We start from the raw sequence: 15,515 nt of genomic DNA, 5'->3' as shown, positions 1-15,515 counted from the left end.
TGAACGCTTGGTTGCTCCTCATTAAAAACAACAGTACTTCTAAGAGCGATGGGTGAAAAAAAACCCCGTATCTGTGTTTAAAAAAAAAGTACCAAAAACTCCTTAAAACTGTTTTCGGTTGTGAAACTCCACCTCCCCTCTGCCTGGGACAGCTGCCGGCACCTCGGCCCTGCGGGTGTGAGGGAAGTTAAGGCCGCTGACCAGAAGCCGGCTGAGGGGAACTACTCTTACCTGCGACCGGTCGGTGCCTACTCGGTTGAACCGAGCTACCGGGGGGGGAACCGCGCACCCCTACCCGCCCCGGGCCGGTGGGTTCGATCCCCATACCCCGCTCCCGCCGAGGCTCTCACCGCCCCGCCGGACCGGGGCTGCCCTGAGCGGAGGGAGGGGAAGACCCCCGGGAGGGGACGCGCGGGATGTTTTTCACTTCCCGTCACAAACGCGACGCCGCAGGGCGGGGGGGGTGTGTGTGGGTGTGTGTGTGGGGGTGTCAGCTCCCTCAGTTTCCGTTATAACGGACCGCCCCCGCTCGCAGGCTTGCCTGCTTGACCCCCCCACCTCCATCCCCCTTCCCAACAGGGAGGCGGCAGGTGAACCCCTCAGCGAACGTCCCCGCTCCTCCCCCCCCCCCCCCCGCGTTGGTGATGGACCCGCCCCGCCGAGCGCCCTCTACGGCCCGACGGGGGCGGGGCGGGGCGGTGGCCGGCGCTGGAGCGGGAGAGCGGCGGGTGGTGGTGGCGGCGGCGGGCGCGCGCAGGTGCGCGCGGGCCGGGGGCGCGTGTCGGCGGTTGGCGGGGCGGGGGAGGAGGGAGGGGAGGAGGAGGAGGAGGAGGAGGGGGGGGGGCGGCTATGCAGCATGGCCGAGCCGCCCGGCGCCCCGCACCGCACCACCGGTTCCACCTTGCTGCACCCGTTGAGCGGGTTGCTGGGTATCCCGCTGGATCAGGTGAGGCTGCGGGTCGTTGTCGTACCGGGTGGGGGGTCTCCCGGTGCTTGGGGGGGAGGGGTCGTGTGGTAGAGGGGAGCAGCCCGCGGCCGTCACGCCTTGTATCTGGTGAAGGGGACAGCGCGGGGACACGGTCCCCTGTGGAAGAGCTTGGGGTAGGAAGGCGTTTGGGGGGGGGGGGGGCGGACGGCGGGGCTCGGTGGGCTCGGGTTGGAGCCGGCCCGGTCGCCGTTCCCGAGAGAAAGCCCCGTTATCTTTCCCGGCAGCGCCTGGCGCTTTTCGTCCTCTTGCAAAAAAAAAAAAAAAAAAAAAAAAAAAGTCGCGGCTTGCGGGGATGCTGCGAGTCGCGGCCAAGTCGGAGCGGCGGGAAGAGTTGGAGCGCTGGCCCACGCGTGACCCGCCGCGGGGGGGGGCAGCGGGTTTTGTGAGAAATCCCTTACGCGGCCGGGCTCCCGTGGCCGTGGATCTGCAGAAGGGAGGCACGGGGGGCTCCTTCAGCCTCGGACGAGCGCCTGGCGGAATCGTATGGGAGATACGTGGGACGCCCGGGCACGCGTACGACAAACGGGCGAGCAAGTTTATATAAAACGCTTAACAGCATAATATATATTTTTTGGCTACCTGGTTGTTTATAGGCTCCTAGTTAAGCTGACCCCTAACAGGCAGAAAAAGTTGCTTTCCCCCCCAACCACCACCCCTTTTTACCATTTCTCAAGCCCGCGTGCACCTGCTGCCTGCCTGCGTTCTTCCAGCAACGAGGAAGTTCGGCCTGAAACTTTGCGCTGACCAGAAAAAGTCTCCACCAATTTACTAGAACGCCGAGCTGCACCCTGAGAAACCAGGGCAGCAGAGACGTGCTGGTAACAATCGACAGAAGATTGAGATTTATTTGCGCTCTTCTGTTTGCTTGAGTGGCTGGTGCTATGTGTCATTTTTTACTACTGTTTGTTTTTAAAGTTGAGTAAGAGAAATATATCATTTTGTAGATTAAACCCCTACGTCTAACCGTGCCAGTTTTTCCTTTTAACAGAAAACGGGTTTTGAAGCAAAAAAGAGATCTGTTGCTCAACGCTAAAGCAGTCAAACAATCAAGGCCTATAATTATCTATAAGCTATTAATTTAGGAGAAGGCGCATGAATAGCGATAGCTTCTTTTTTGAGGTAACCCACGCCATGATTGATGAATACGGGAACACCAAAGGAACCAGGAATAGCAAACGTTCACTGTTCCAGCTTCTTTACAACACCGTGGCGTACGTACAGTGTTAGGCTGACTGAGTCACTGAACAATGAAGACTTGACAGACTCTAGTTTTTCTTTCGAAGCTTTCAAAAACTTGTCCTTCCAGTCAGCCAAGGTGACCCAAAGACGATGTTGTCCATGGAGAAAATTCTCCCCGTGCTTTTCTGGGCCTGAGGATGCTTTGCTGCATCTGGTTACGTGCTGTGCTTGTCCCAGGGCCGTGGTCTCACGGGTGATGATGGTGGGCACCTGTGTGCCTGGTGGTTTGTATCCTGAGCCCACACCAGTGAGCGGGGGGGGCACGCACCCCGGGGTTACCAGTGTGGCTGGGCTGCGTGAGCGCGTGTGCAGGCGTGGGTGCCGTCCCTGCGAATGACCCCGCTGGCTCCAGCGGCACGGAACAGTGATGGGTCAGGAGGAACCCCCTCTTGCTGGGGTTCATCGCAGAACTGCAGCACGGCTGTGCTGAAATGCAGCTTTTCTCACCTGAAAATCACACACGCACCCCCTTCCCCGCCTGCCCCCACAATCCTGGTTAATTGTTCCTGTGAGATTATGGTATCAATTATTTAAAAAAGTCTCCCCCACCCATCTTGCCCCACTGCAATGTGCTGGGCCATACCAAGCATCAGGGATTTCTGCTGCCCTGAAGTAGGAAATAAGCAGATCGCCGCGTAGAAGCGTTGTGCCATCACTGTCCCCTCAAATGACATATGAGTTTCAACTCTGACCTGCAATGCTAATGCCCTCGGAAACAAAATAAAAACGCTTTCACAGAGCTCTTTTGCCGGGTGGGTTGGTTACCTTCCTCATTAGAAGGAGAGAGGGCTTTTGCTGAGGGGGAAAAGTTCACTCGTTCCTCTGCCCAGAAGGGAGCTGTGCGTAAGAAAGCCTGCTTTGCTAGGTGTGAATCCCACGTGTAGCAGGGACCGGTTTTACACCATGCAATGCTCGCGAGCTCTCTGTGCCTTCCACTCGGTGGCTAGGCTGCAACAGGGGAGGTAATCTTGGGTTTGTCACTGTGTGTCAGCATCATTGTGCTCAGCCTGTTGGGTAATGACAGCCTAAATCTCCGGTCCGCGTGGCCGGCGGTTCCCCATGGCTGGCCCTCAGCCTCCAAAAACACTGAGAAGCGCCCAGAGAGCAAGAGCCAAAGTCATGCAGGTGAGGTTTAGCCCCTCCGAGTCCCTGCGGTACCCGAAAGCTGTGTGCGTCTGCCTCTACGTTAAGCACACAGAGGACTTGTCCTTTCTTTAAAAGACATGGTTTTCCATGTGGTCTGTGCTACGAGAGAAATTTCAGTCTATGAGAAAGACCAGAAAAATAAAAGTTGAGCTGAGGGTCTGAAAAATGAAAAGTCATAAGCGTTGCTCTTTCATAGCAGGGGCAGAAAAGCTGTAGGAATGGTAGGTGGAAAATGTTTTGTCATCTAATAAGCAGCTGTTGTATCACTCACTATGGGAAGCGTGGATGAATATGAAAATGTCATTTTTCACATTGGCTCTTTTATTAATCTTAAAAAATTACAACTTAGGTTTAAAACCAGCACAGAATTACAGGGGGTGCAATTCCTAGCTGTGCTGTGTACCTGGCAGACTTCCATGTTTTATTCAGTAGCCAGTGTACAGCATGAGAACATAGCGATGTTTTCTGCATTAGATGCTAAAATAATCCTGATGTCTCAGTGTGTATTTGCATGTCTCTTTAATGGATGATTTATCTTTGAATTTAGTATTGAAATATTATTTTTTAAGAAGTGCTATATTCAGTAACAAGATTAATGAGCTTGAAAGAGGATGAAAAGACTCTGTGTTCAATTCATCCTCATATCCCAGGAAAGCAGACTTTGAAGTTTAGCTGACTTATGTTCTAAAAATATCTAGCTAGGTCAATGATATACCTCCAGCAGCATTTGGGAAAGAGTTTGGGGTGTTTTTTTCCTTATCACATGTGCCCCAAATCACTGATTCTGGAACATCATCCTTCCAGTATGCTTATACAGTAACTTTTGGCAAAAGATACACTTTTTTTTTGTCATTTATGCCCTAAATCACCAATTTTGGGACATTGTCCTCTACCATAAATCAGTGAGATATGGAAGTTAAACATTTAAATTTTAATAGTGTAATTTCTGCAAACAAAGTGCATGTGTGTATAACTACACTGAAGAAATAAATATACTGTTTAAAGGTATATTAAAAGTCAGTTTAATGGCATTGTTTATCTACATGTAGTTTTACTGTGCCTTCCTAAGCTCTAGGCGTCTCTAGAAGTAATTCAGATTCAAAGGGTTAAGCCATACGATTAGAAGGTTTCACTTCTCAAGGTTATTTTGCAGTACCCTTGATATCCCAGGTTACCTATTGCCTTAGAAGTAGCAGCCCAAATGCAAATCTTCAACCGCCATGCAACAAACCTTACGTTTTAACAGGCCTTACCCTGACCTGTGTCAGACAGCACCAAGTTTGTTGACTGTCAGGGAAATGTGTTCTGTGCTCAAGGAGAGTCTTCCCCAAAAATGTATGGGAATCTTCTTATGTTTATATCAGAGCGCTTGTAACTTCAGTGTTTTCATTGATGAGGCCAATCCCCAAAGGGGAAAAAAATGTGCATTTAAACTTAATTATGGATGCTTTGGCTGCTGGTTGTGCACCTTACTTTTTGTTTTAATCCTTCCATTGGAGCTGGTCTGCATATTTATGTTTTGGCAGCAGTTTAAATAAAACACTAACTCTGGGGTGGGACTGCGGAACGTGCCTCTGAATCTCGGGATAGTTGAAGTATTAGAGATGTCTTCCCACTATTCCTTGAGTTGGAATAGCTCTCTGCCCAAAGCATGGTGATGAATTGGTTTAAAAAGGAGAAAGAAGAAAAAAGCAGATGTATATTTTTTCCTTTTACAAAAATCAATATGAATTCTGATCCCAAATCAGGGGTTGCTTTGTTAAATTTCACATTTTTTAGCTCTTTTGCTGTCCAACTTCAGTTTTACTTCTATGCTTTCTGGTTTGGCTTGTCAGCAAATGTGTTAGTCCCAAGCCTCTTTGTGTGACTTTTTGGGCAAAGAAAAGCCAAATAAAAAATTAGCTTTCTAGGAACTCAACTGACTTAGGCTGGGAACTTTGAGGTTCCTTTAATGGTTGTGAGTACAGCCATTAGAAGATGTAATGCTAAGGAAAAAACGTAATTTGTTACAGATTGAATTGAGATAACTGAAGATGGAAGTTCACTGAAGACATAAATGGGGTTAGTGTCGGATTTTTACCTGAAAAAAGCTACTCTAAGGCAACAGCAACAACTGTCCATGTTTGGTATGAACTATGCTGCATTTTAATTTCCTAATGCCAGTCATTTTGCAATCGAAAATTCTGTGTTTTCAGTTTGAATCGCAGCAGTACTTGTCAGATTTAATGCCTGTCTGACACCATCAACGGCAAAAAATAAAGCTGTGTAACTTTCAGTTATTTGAGAAACAGTAAGCAGAAATGAAAATTGAAATCAACATCTTAAAACACATGTATAGAGAGGTATTACTTAGGTTGCCAAAACCAACTTTAATTTTGATATTTTTCTGACTTTCGAGTACCCAGGTTTTGTAAAACTATTGTCCTTAAAAGAAATCATTAGCTTTTTACTACAATGCTATGGAAGACATAGCACTTGGTTTGAAGACCAGAGGCATAGTCTTGCTGACCCTATTTTGGGTCCCCAGTTAAACAGGTGCCTGCAAGCCGGGCAGATCATACTGCTCGTGGGCTGCATGGCTTTTCTGTGCTTTTATTGCAAATGTACTCTCTAACTTGTTGCACCCACTTGTGCAGGACCCAAGATTCTGTATGTTCCTGAGACAGTCCTGAGTCAGAGGTATAGTACTTTCCAAAGATTAAGGCTGTCTCCAAAGCATTTCTTTCTGTTCAGGTCAGCTATTACTAACAATTGCAGTAATACACATTTTCCTCTGCATTGGAAACACGTGCTGCCTTTTTCGACGTGTTCTCGCTCAGTTTGGCACTGCAGTCATGAACCTCATGGCTGATGTCTTGATACTATGGGTGTAAATATTTCCACATCCCTCATGCCTTGAAAACAAGGTCTGTCCTATTAAGTTTTTCATTTGGCAAGGGACAAAAGTGCAACTGGAAACAGCTGCTTGCAATTTTCCTCCTTTTAAGCACTTTCCTTCTCATTTGTGTTAAACGAGATCTGGAAAAATAAACGTTGAAGGGCTGCATAAAGTTTCCCGAAACCTTCTCTGCACATTAATCACGCCAGCGCTGATTTAGTGGTGCTCTGCACCTATTTTGAGACAATATAAAGTAGTGATGAAGACTCTTGGGCTCCAGCCTAGGGGTCTAGGCACCGAGCACAGAGCTGGCCCTGTGCTTTCAGGGGAGCCCCTGATGCTTAGAATTTACTGCGTGTTAGCCAGCCTGGCACGGTATTTAATTCCCTGGCTGCTCCTTGGCTTCTGTTACTGTTCACGAGAATGGGCAGCGCTCGAGGTAGACTTGCCAAACTGCAAGTGGTGCTGGTAATGCCTGGGCAGGGGAGGCTGCAGCGCTGGGCTTGGCATCAGTGCAGAGGTGAAGCCAACCTTTTGTACTTGTCCAAAACCGAGTAAAAAGTCTGATGTCAATGGGCTGTGTTTCTTTTTGGAGTGGAAAAATCCCTCTGTATGTGACCTAGTAGTTACAGGTAACCTTGAGGGTACCAAACCTCATCTCCTGGATGCTCAGGTAGTCTAGTGAGGGTACTTAAGGAGAGCTTCCAGAAACTCAGGCTTGCTCTTAAAAGTACAGCCTGATGCATAAATTTCTCCTGTCCTTTACTAAAAGTGGGAGTATTTATGTTAACATGTAGTTTGAATCAGGAGTGTGCTTTGGGAAGGAATATCTTGACTGTCCCTGCTTAGCACACTTTGTACGTGAAGCGGCCCCGCAGCACCTACACAGGGTTGCTTTCTGAGAATGTGAAGCTGAAGGATGCGTCCCGGGAGCCTGCAGTCCTTCAGGTGCTAAAGGGCATGCAGCCCGCAGCACCGGAGCTCAGCTCCTCTGAAGTGAGACCCTCCGGACAACGAGCCACGTGAATGTGGGGTCCTCATACTCAGCTGTTTTGCTCTTCAGACCCACTTCTGCTGCACCGCAGCACTTGCTAAGATGGGTGTAGTGGAAATCTCTGACCTTCATTTGGTGGTTTCTTCAGAGCGTAGCGCTGGTCAGGCTTGTTTGGTCACTTCTGACAATGTGGAATCCAGCCCGTTCTGCATGAGGCTCAGCTGGGTCAGCCTGTCCTGCCAACAGGGAGAAAAATGGCCAAGGGGAAACCTTTCGGGTTGCCAGAGCAAGGTGATATTTGAGCGTTCTCCCTTCTTACAGTCTTGATTGGAAATGTGTGCTTTCGCTGGTCCTTTTCTCCCTGGCTTAAGGCATTTTAAACAGTGTTTGCAAAATTGTAGGTGAGCACCGAAGCAAAAACAAAAGCACAAGCAATAGTTTCTGATAGTAATGTTTTTTTAGAACTTTGGGGGGGGGGGCTACTTACAGTATGTTGCATCCTTAATGGAGTTGGGTGGGAAATAATTTTTCTACTGTGTTTTGGGCTTCCCTCATGATAAGAAAATTTCAGGCCTAAAAAAACCCACCACCAAACCCCAAACAAAAAACCTCAATAATGTGAGAAAAAAAACCTTGTAAACATATTTTCGAATCAAATGAATGGAAACTCAAATTCCCAAAGAGTTTATTCTCAATCATTCCTCTAAGTTTTTTCTAAAATACCTGAATGAAAATAGTTTAAAAATCAAAATTCAAAATATGAACTAGACAGCTTTACCAGCTTGGATTTTTATTTTTTTTTAACAGGAAGTGGTAGTAATTACTCTGAAGACTATTAAGAAAGTTAGTCAGTCCATAGCATGACTGTTGCCATGCTATCTGGTCTTAGACAAAATAAATACTAAATATTAGAACAATTCTTCATTCTTGGTTTCCCTCTTTCTGGATGCTTTGTTCAGGTGGATTTGAGGACTCTGAGCATTTACCTGGTGTTCCTGGGTGATTGGGTGGCTGGATAATGGGAATTTTGCCTGTCCCCTCATGTGACACACGGCAGCATAGCGGGTGGGATGCTGTCTGAAAGCATGTCAGCTACCCACGTAGATGACTTATGCAAAGGGCAGGTAGACCTGGGTGTGTGTAAGTCCCAGACAAAAAAGTGGCAATCCTATGGAATAGAAACTTTAAAAATTATTGATCAGTGTCAGATTATATTCTGCGGTTTTCAAGTTCAGTGAGTGCATCAGGCTGGGCATGTCTGGGAGGGAAAAAGGAGGCAAGAAAATACTCCTTTAGATCAGTCTTCCGGATTGTGTGCAGAATACTAAAAATCTAAATAACAATTTCAGGCCAAGAAAGAAACTTCAGCTGCTGGCTGTTATGCACAGGGTAAGCATTTGCTTCTACTACAGGCCCTGGTCTTGTGACAAAAGCTCTGATTGGAGTTGAGCAATTTCTTCGTTTGTTGTTTCTTGTTCAAGTGCAGTTTGGCACTGGTATGCAGGTAGGGCAGGAATGGGGAAGGCAAAATGACAAGGCAAATAAAGGAACATCTGAGGATCCCCCACTCCCAACATTTCTCAAATAACTGCCATGGTTTTTTCATGCTCATGTGTCAGTTTTATTTCAAAAAAAATTTTTTTTAAAGGACCACTGAATCAAAGATTTAATTATTAACTCTTACACCTAGCTTAAATGACATTATAAACTGGTGAAAGTAGGTTTTTTCCTGTTATCGGTGCAAGGGAGTGCTAAAGAGTAGTACAGTATTGACTTTGTTTATCTCACATGTGCACACACAGAGGGCAAGTTCAAATCACTGACTCCTACAGTTTGCACTGAGTATTTATACCAGCAAATTCCAGCTGGTAGAGCAATGATTCATCTGTTTGAGAGAGAGTTTTAGAATTACTTTGTTCACTCACAAGCAGAGTTTAAGTTACCTTACGTTTATACTTCTTATGTGGCAGGGTTTCTCAGGATGTTTTTGCCAACTATACTGTATTGAAGGTGAAAAACAAGCGTAGATGAATGATTTGGAGACAGTGACTGGGAAGTTAAAGGACTTACTTTTTGAATTAAATCCAGTTTTTGATGGCAGTGTTACACATCCACGGTGAGTTGTAGGCACGGTTCGCACCCACAGCTGTTTATGCCTTTGTGTGTATGTTTGTGTTCATGCTAATTCTCTTGAGGCAAAAAATTGTGGTCTGTGGTTGCCACAGCAATGATAACACTGCACTCAGTGTATGGGTGGATTTTGCCTATTTTATACAAGTATGTTGAAAGCGTAGGCATATTGCTGTGGTACATTGTGAAATATGATAGACATTTGAGACAGGAAACATTTGTTTGGTTTTTATTCAGAGAATGTAACTTTAATTTTGTGTTACCTTTATTGCTACTTCTGTGCTAGGGCGCTAGGTCCCAATTGCAAATGTAACATTGCAGGGAGGAAAATGGGCTCAGCAGTTTGGAAAAAAAAAAGTTTGGAAGATGTTCTGCTGATGCTAACCAGTAAATAAAATGAGGGTTAGGACAAAGAATGGCCCACAGCAGAGGGAAATGGGTGACGTAATTACGTTTCTGTCTCATTGTAGTTGCTCTTGTCAATTCAAAAGATGACTGTAGCTGTTCTTTGCCATGAAACCAGAATGAAAATATGAACAAGGTAAAAGAGAAAAAAATTACAGGGTAGACTTCTTTTCTTAAACATGCAAAAGCAAAGTGAAGGAACTGGGTTGTTTGCTTTAGGAATGTGGTTGTTCAAAGGGATCATGGTGAAAGTATACGTGAGCAGCATAAATTAAATGGATCTAGGACTTCTTCCCTTCTGTCTCCCAGTTTTTCTCCATGTGAAGAGAAAAATGTGACAACGTTGGAAGGCTGCAGATTCACCAGTGATTAAAATGAAGGTCTTTTTCATGCAGTCCAGAACTGGACTATGAAACCCATTTCAACAGGAGGCTGCTGAGCCCAAAAACTTGGCCAGAGCCAGCCTGGACTTGGATGTTGCATGAAAAATGTGTACCTAGAGTAAGATACTTAGTAGCTTAAAAGGGAAACCTTTGGGAAGTAAGTATTCTTTTGCTGGCTCCTTTCTCTTGGTGGGCACTGGTTTCTGGCAGCTCTGCCTCTGGTGTTGCTGATGCTTTTGGGATCCCGTGCCGCTGCTGGCAGTCCCCAGCGCGATGGCTCCCGTTATGGGTGAGTGGGTCTGCTGGAGTCGTCATTCCCTCCCAGGGGTTGCCTCGATGCTGGGTTTATTACTTGAGTTCCTTCACATGGTGATACTGGAGGAAGCAGCAAATCTCTGTAGGGAAGGTCAACCAACACCCAGGAGAAGTCACTTCTCCAACATCCCGCTTTCAGGGAACCCAAGCTACAGCTGTCCTGTTAGTTAATGTAGAAAGTAACTGGCCCCTTATATGCTTTGCAATGTATTTCCCTCTTGGTTATCCTCTTACTTGTCTCTTCTGATTTTTAACTCTTGGTTTTTGGGGGTTTTTTTTGTCCATATGCTGAGCATTTCCTCTCTGTTCAGTTTGTGCTGCATATCTTTAACGCTGTATTTGGGGTTTTCGTCATCTGCATATTCTCTTTGAAGAGACTACACCAGCAGGTGCCTGGTGTACTCTGCCTTCATCCTTTGATAGGGTTCTGACATCCTGATCAGTAGTCTGTTATCTGACTGTTTATCAATCACACGTTTTACGTGCTCCATTACCTCAGTTGCCTAACTATCTTGGTCAGGCTTCCTGTTTTTTTGGCCTGGATAGAGCTGAGTCAGGGACTAAATAATTACTAGGAGAAAACTGATTCCATATGTGCCTCCTCTTTTTCCTTTTTCTCTGACACTTCAGTTTTTGAGCATAGTCACTAATAAGGGCAACATACCAGACCAGTTTAGAAGACCCTAAACAGCGGGTGTGCCTCAGTTTCCCATGTCTAGGATCAGGTCTTTGCAATTCCTTGGACTATTTCTGCCTGTGAGACGGTGGCCTCATTTATGTGCTGGCAGGTGGAACTACTGGCTTGTGCCCTGGAGAAGCTTTGAGCAGTCAGGGGGGACCCAGGTCCCTGGTCATCCCTTTCCCAGCCTCCTTTCCCTCGTCCCATATAAAGTACGTGCTGCTCATCGCTCGGGTGCCTTCCAGTGTCAGGGAAGCTGAAATGCTACCGCACTCTGCACTTTAGTGCTATAGTAACAGTGGGAAAACTCCATGTGCATTTTGAGATATCTTAAGTTTGCTAAAAATCAAACCTGAAATGCTTTCTCCGAGTCCATCTGAGATAGCCAGATGTTAGTGGTATAAAACCTTGCGATAGAAAGAGATGGAAACAAATTTTGCAAGTCAGCTGTGCAGATCATGCGGTGTCCTAGTTCTTTTAAAGCACGTTTTTTTAGGCTTTATGTGTAAAGGGCTTGTTTGAAAGGGAAATTATAATTATTTATGCAACTTAAAGGATTGTTGAATTCCTTTTCCCTGGCTGTGTTCAAGTTCATGGGGTATTTTGAGAAGAGCTCGCTCGGAGTTTCTGGAATTTTGTTGCTGTACTTTGTTTCTTGGACAGCAAGTTGCTTGTCACTGCATGGTAGGAGCATCACTGTAATCATTCTACAATGTAAGAGCATTCTTTTCTTTTTTTCCAAACTGTTAAAGGGGAAAAAAAGAGACTTATTCCTGTTGCCTAATCATTGCTGTCCTTTGTAAAGGAAAGCAAGTTAAATTTCTGCTATTGCTGACTCATAAGCATGGCAAGAATACGCCTGGGGAAAAATACAATACTATGGTTAAGTAATACAAATGTGGGTGGGTTTTTTTTCCCTCCTGATATGGCAGTTATCTGTGGAAAATATCAGTGTTATAACCCAAAGTTCTGCTGTACTGTATGCAAATAGAGGTACGGAACTCTAGTGGGGGTTATACAAAGAAGGCAGCATGCTTGTAATGAGGCAAGGAAATGAAATATTTTTTCCTCAAATATAGTATAGTGCAAGCGAAATTAATTTATAGCAAAATCCAAGTATCTCTTCTTTTTTTTTATTGTTTACTTTACGTTTCTTTATGCTTATTCGCCAACGGACACTTGCTCATGCTGTGTGTTTTCCTGTTAGTTTTTGTTTTGATTTGGTTGCTAAGTTTGAAAACTAGGAAAACTTTTTTTTTTTTTTTGAGGGGGTAACCCCTGGAATTCATTCAGAGCATGATTTTTTGAAAGGTACTAATGATTTCCAGATATTTTAGTTTAGTGACAGTTGAGATGTTTGACTTGCGTCGAGTCCTGACTGCTTGTCATCTCCAAGTTACTTGTTTTCAATAGTGTCTGAAGTTGAGTGCCTAAAATTAGACATGCTCCAAAGTTCAGCTTCCAGAGATATTTGCTGTAGATGTAAGGTGCTTGTAGCACAGGCATAACTAAACAGCTGGGGCTGCATTCTTGTTTTCTTGCATGGTTCAAGATCCAAAATAAATGAGCGTGCAGTAAGTGTGCTGCAAATTCTGGACAGAAATAAGGAAGGAAAAAACAGCCACAACAGGATACTGTCACTGCACACGTTTTATTGGTGGGTTTTCTTCCTGCCACAATTGTGAAGGGATTAAAAATAAGTCTGTAGCCCACATGAATGAAGGTTAGATAACCATACCTTACATTAAACAACACAGAGCAATAATTTTACTTTTAAACTGTAGAACAATAGAGAAGAGCAGTATTTTATGACTGTGAAATCTCATGATTGTGAAAGCGAGTATCTGAAGTTGGTGGTTACAGAGGCTTGCTAATTCTACACTGTCACTGTTAGAGCAAAAGAATGAAACAGAGATAATTGTGCTTGAATTGAAAAAAAACCCCATACACAGCTCTTTGGAAATAGGCTAAAAAATGAAGAAAAAAGCTATCTAGAAAATTTGCTTGCCAGCAGAATCAAGGGCTGTGGTGGAAATGGGGGACTCTGCAAGCAACTGCAGAATATAAAGTTTTCATTGTTTATGGAAACAAAGAGACTGAGTTACTAACTGTTGCATTTGCAAAGATAACTGCCAAAATATAAACTGATTTTGCCAGTCAAATAAAGGGCTCTGACTAAAGTTTACTGCTAAAAAAGGTGGTTCTCCATATATTCCTCGTGCCATGCTGCTGCTTCTTCTCTTGTGAAAATACTCTCAATTGTGCATCTGTACAGGTTGAGCTGACTGAAAATTAACTCTAAAAGAACCCCAACAATCTGGGCAGATTCACTGCTGATTTTCCTTGGCCCTTACTGATGGCTTCCCAAAATCTTTGTGTATCTTCTTCTGCCTGGGAGGGAGTTCCATGTTGAAGGGTAGCTGGGAATATCTTCTACACTTTTAGCAAATTCTGTGGCTCTGCAGCATGGGAAAGGGTATGGTGGCACCCTGAGATCTGTGCCCCTTATTTTGCTAGGTTGGAGCATGGGCAGAAGAACATAGATCGTCACCTCTCCATGTTGATGTATGCTGAAGTGATGTTTTTAAGCTCAACTGAAATAATTTTTTGTGTTGTTCACAAGGCGTTTTTCGTCCCTTCCTCTGCAAGTGCTGTTACTGGGTGTTTTGGAGATATAAAACTGCTTAGGTGAGGAAGAGGACAGGAAGATCTGAGGTTTGCAGCACCTGCTTGTGGAAGCAGGAAAATGGGTGCACTTGGCTACACCCATCACATGGGAGCATTGTTACCTTAAAACTCTTCCACATGTATCTGGCAGTAGATATACTAGTAATTTTTTTCAGAAGTGTCTCCTGAATGGTGGTACTTCCCCCCCCCCCCCCCCCAGTTCTATTTCAGGCACTTGAAGTGGGCTTAGTTTATTGCAGAATACCAGCTTCTGGAATATGATACCATTTTACAGTGTCTTTAAGTGGTAAACCAAAAAGTGGAGCACCAGGAACTCTGGGTCATTTTTGAAAATTTCATTTCTTACAACAAATGAAAGTCCAGTTTCACAGTCCAGAGATTTCTTTTTGCTTCCGTTAAAGTTAACGTGTGTAGTACGGCTACTGTTCATCTTTGTAAGTCTGCAGTGTACATTTCTACATCTAAACTTACTCATCTAGATTACTTTTATAGTAGAAGTACCTGTTTTAGAATTGTGTTTTAGGATTAGATGAATTGCAACCTAGAATTGCCTTTTTTCCCCATTGACAATAAAAGAAATTTAGATGGACTAGCTCAGGTATCAACATCAGTGTTAGGACAGATAATTTCCACCCTTTCCTCTAGCAAATTGCATAAATTTTTAAAGCAAGTCCTAATATGCTAATTTTTACAGTGCCCTTGTTTTAAGTTACTAAGAGGATGAGTGAGCATTTAAATACAGGATATTGCAGATTTTCAATATGTAAGGGCCTAATAAATTCTTATATAATACTGTTGTGATGTCTGAAATGTTTAGTCTTTGATCAAGCCACTTAATTGCAAGAATAACGTACCTAAATTTAACTCAGTGCTGACAGTTTCTACAGTGGGGAAAAAAAAGCCCAACTTTCTTTTGGTTTAGAATAACTGGTGAAGTTGGCGCTTTTTTTCCCTTACTGATGTTTGTTTCTTTCTGTTGTGTGCAGTTACCGGGATATCACTGGGATAATGTGAACAAAACTGCTCTGTTTGTATTGGTGTGTGTTTTTAAAGACACTGACACATTTTTCTGTAGAAAAGGAACTGAAAATAGAATTGCACCGACATTGCAACAGCAATAATGGGGCAAGTTATTTTAGATGTGCCAGTTCCCATTCTAGTGAAGGATTGCACTTTAAGCCTACTGTTTTATTTTTAAATTGGTGAATAAGTGTGGGCACCAGGCTTTCAACTGGCCTGAAAGTTAAGCCTGTTTCTGAATTGGGACTTTAGATACATTGCTACAAGGATCCTGCCATTGCTACATTCATGCAACTCCCGTTGGTATTTGAGGAATATAATTTACATTGAAGCCACAGAAAGATGTGCCAGCAGGGTGGCTGGGTATATACACATGTGTCTATTGTCTGCCTTCTTTGCATTTTGAATAAATCAGCTATGTACTTATGTCAGTTACATAGACAAAGTGAAAAGGTGCTTGATTTGCTGTGCTGTGTTCTAAAGTTTTAAAAACTAAACCTTTAAATCTGGGGGGAAAATGCAAATCTGTGTTGATGCTACTCTTAGCATGGCTACTTTGAAGTTATTTACTGAAAAATGCAAAAGTAGAAACCGGACTGAAATCTCTGGAGCAATTAGTGCTTGAGGCTGGTGAACTTGAGCTGGATCAT

General features: G+C 44.3%; 1 protein-coding gene across 2 annotated transcripts in view; it reads left to right on the top strand.

Annotated features, from left to right (window-relative positions):
* The first annotated feature begins 812 nt into the window (after positions 1 to 812).
* Positions 813 to 15,515, top strand: part of MBOAT1 (membrane bound O-acyltransferase domain containing 1) — a 58,712-nt gene continuing 44,009 nt past the window's right edge. For both annotated transcript variants that reach the window (XR_011329188.1, XM_069809202.1), the window contains exon 1: positions 813 to 946. Coding sequence is in view for 1 of the 2 variants with exons in the window: in XM_069809202.1 (XP_069665303.1) it covers positions 857 to 946 (90 nt within the window). In the remaining variant the exon portion in view is untranslated. The remainder of the gene's footprint in view (positions 947 to 15,515) is intronic.

Source organism: Haliaeetus albicilla, chromosome 21 (genome assembly GCF_947461875.1).
Source record: "Haliaeetus albicilla chromosome 21, bHalAlb1.1, whole genome shotgun sequence".
Taxonomy (NCBI): Eukaryota; Metazoa; Chordata; class Aves; order Accipitriformes; family Accipitridae; genus Haliaeetus; species Haliaeetus albicilla.
This window is presented reverse-complemented; position numbering and strand designations above follow the sequence as displayed.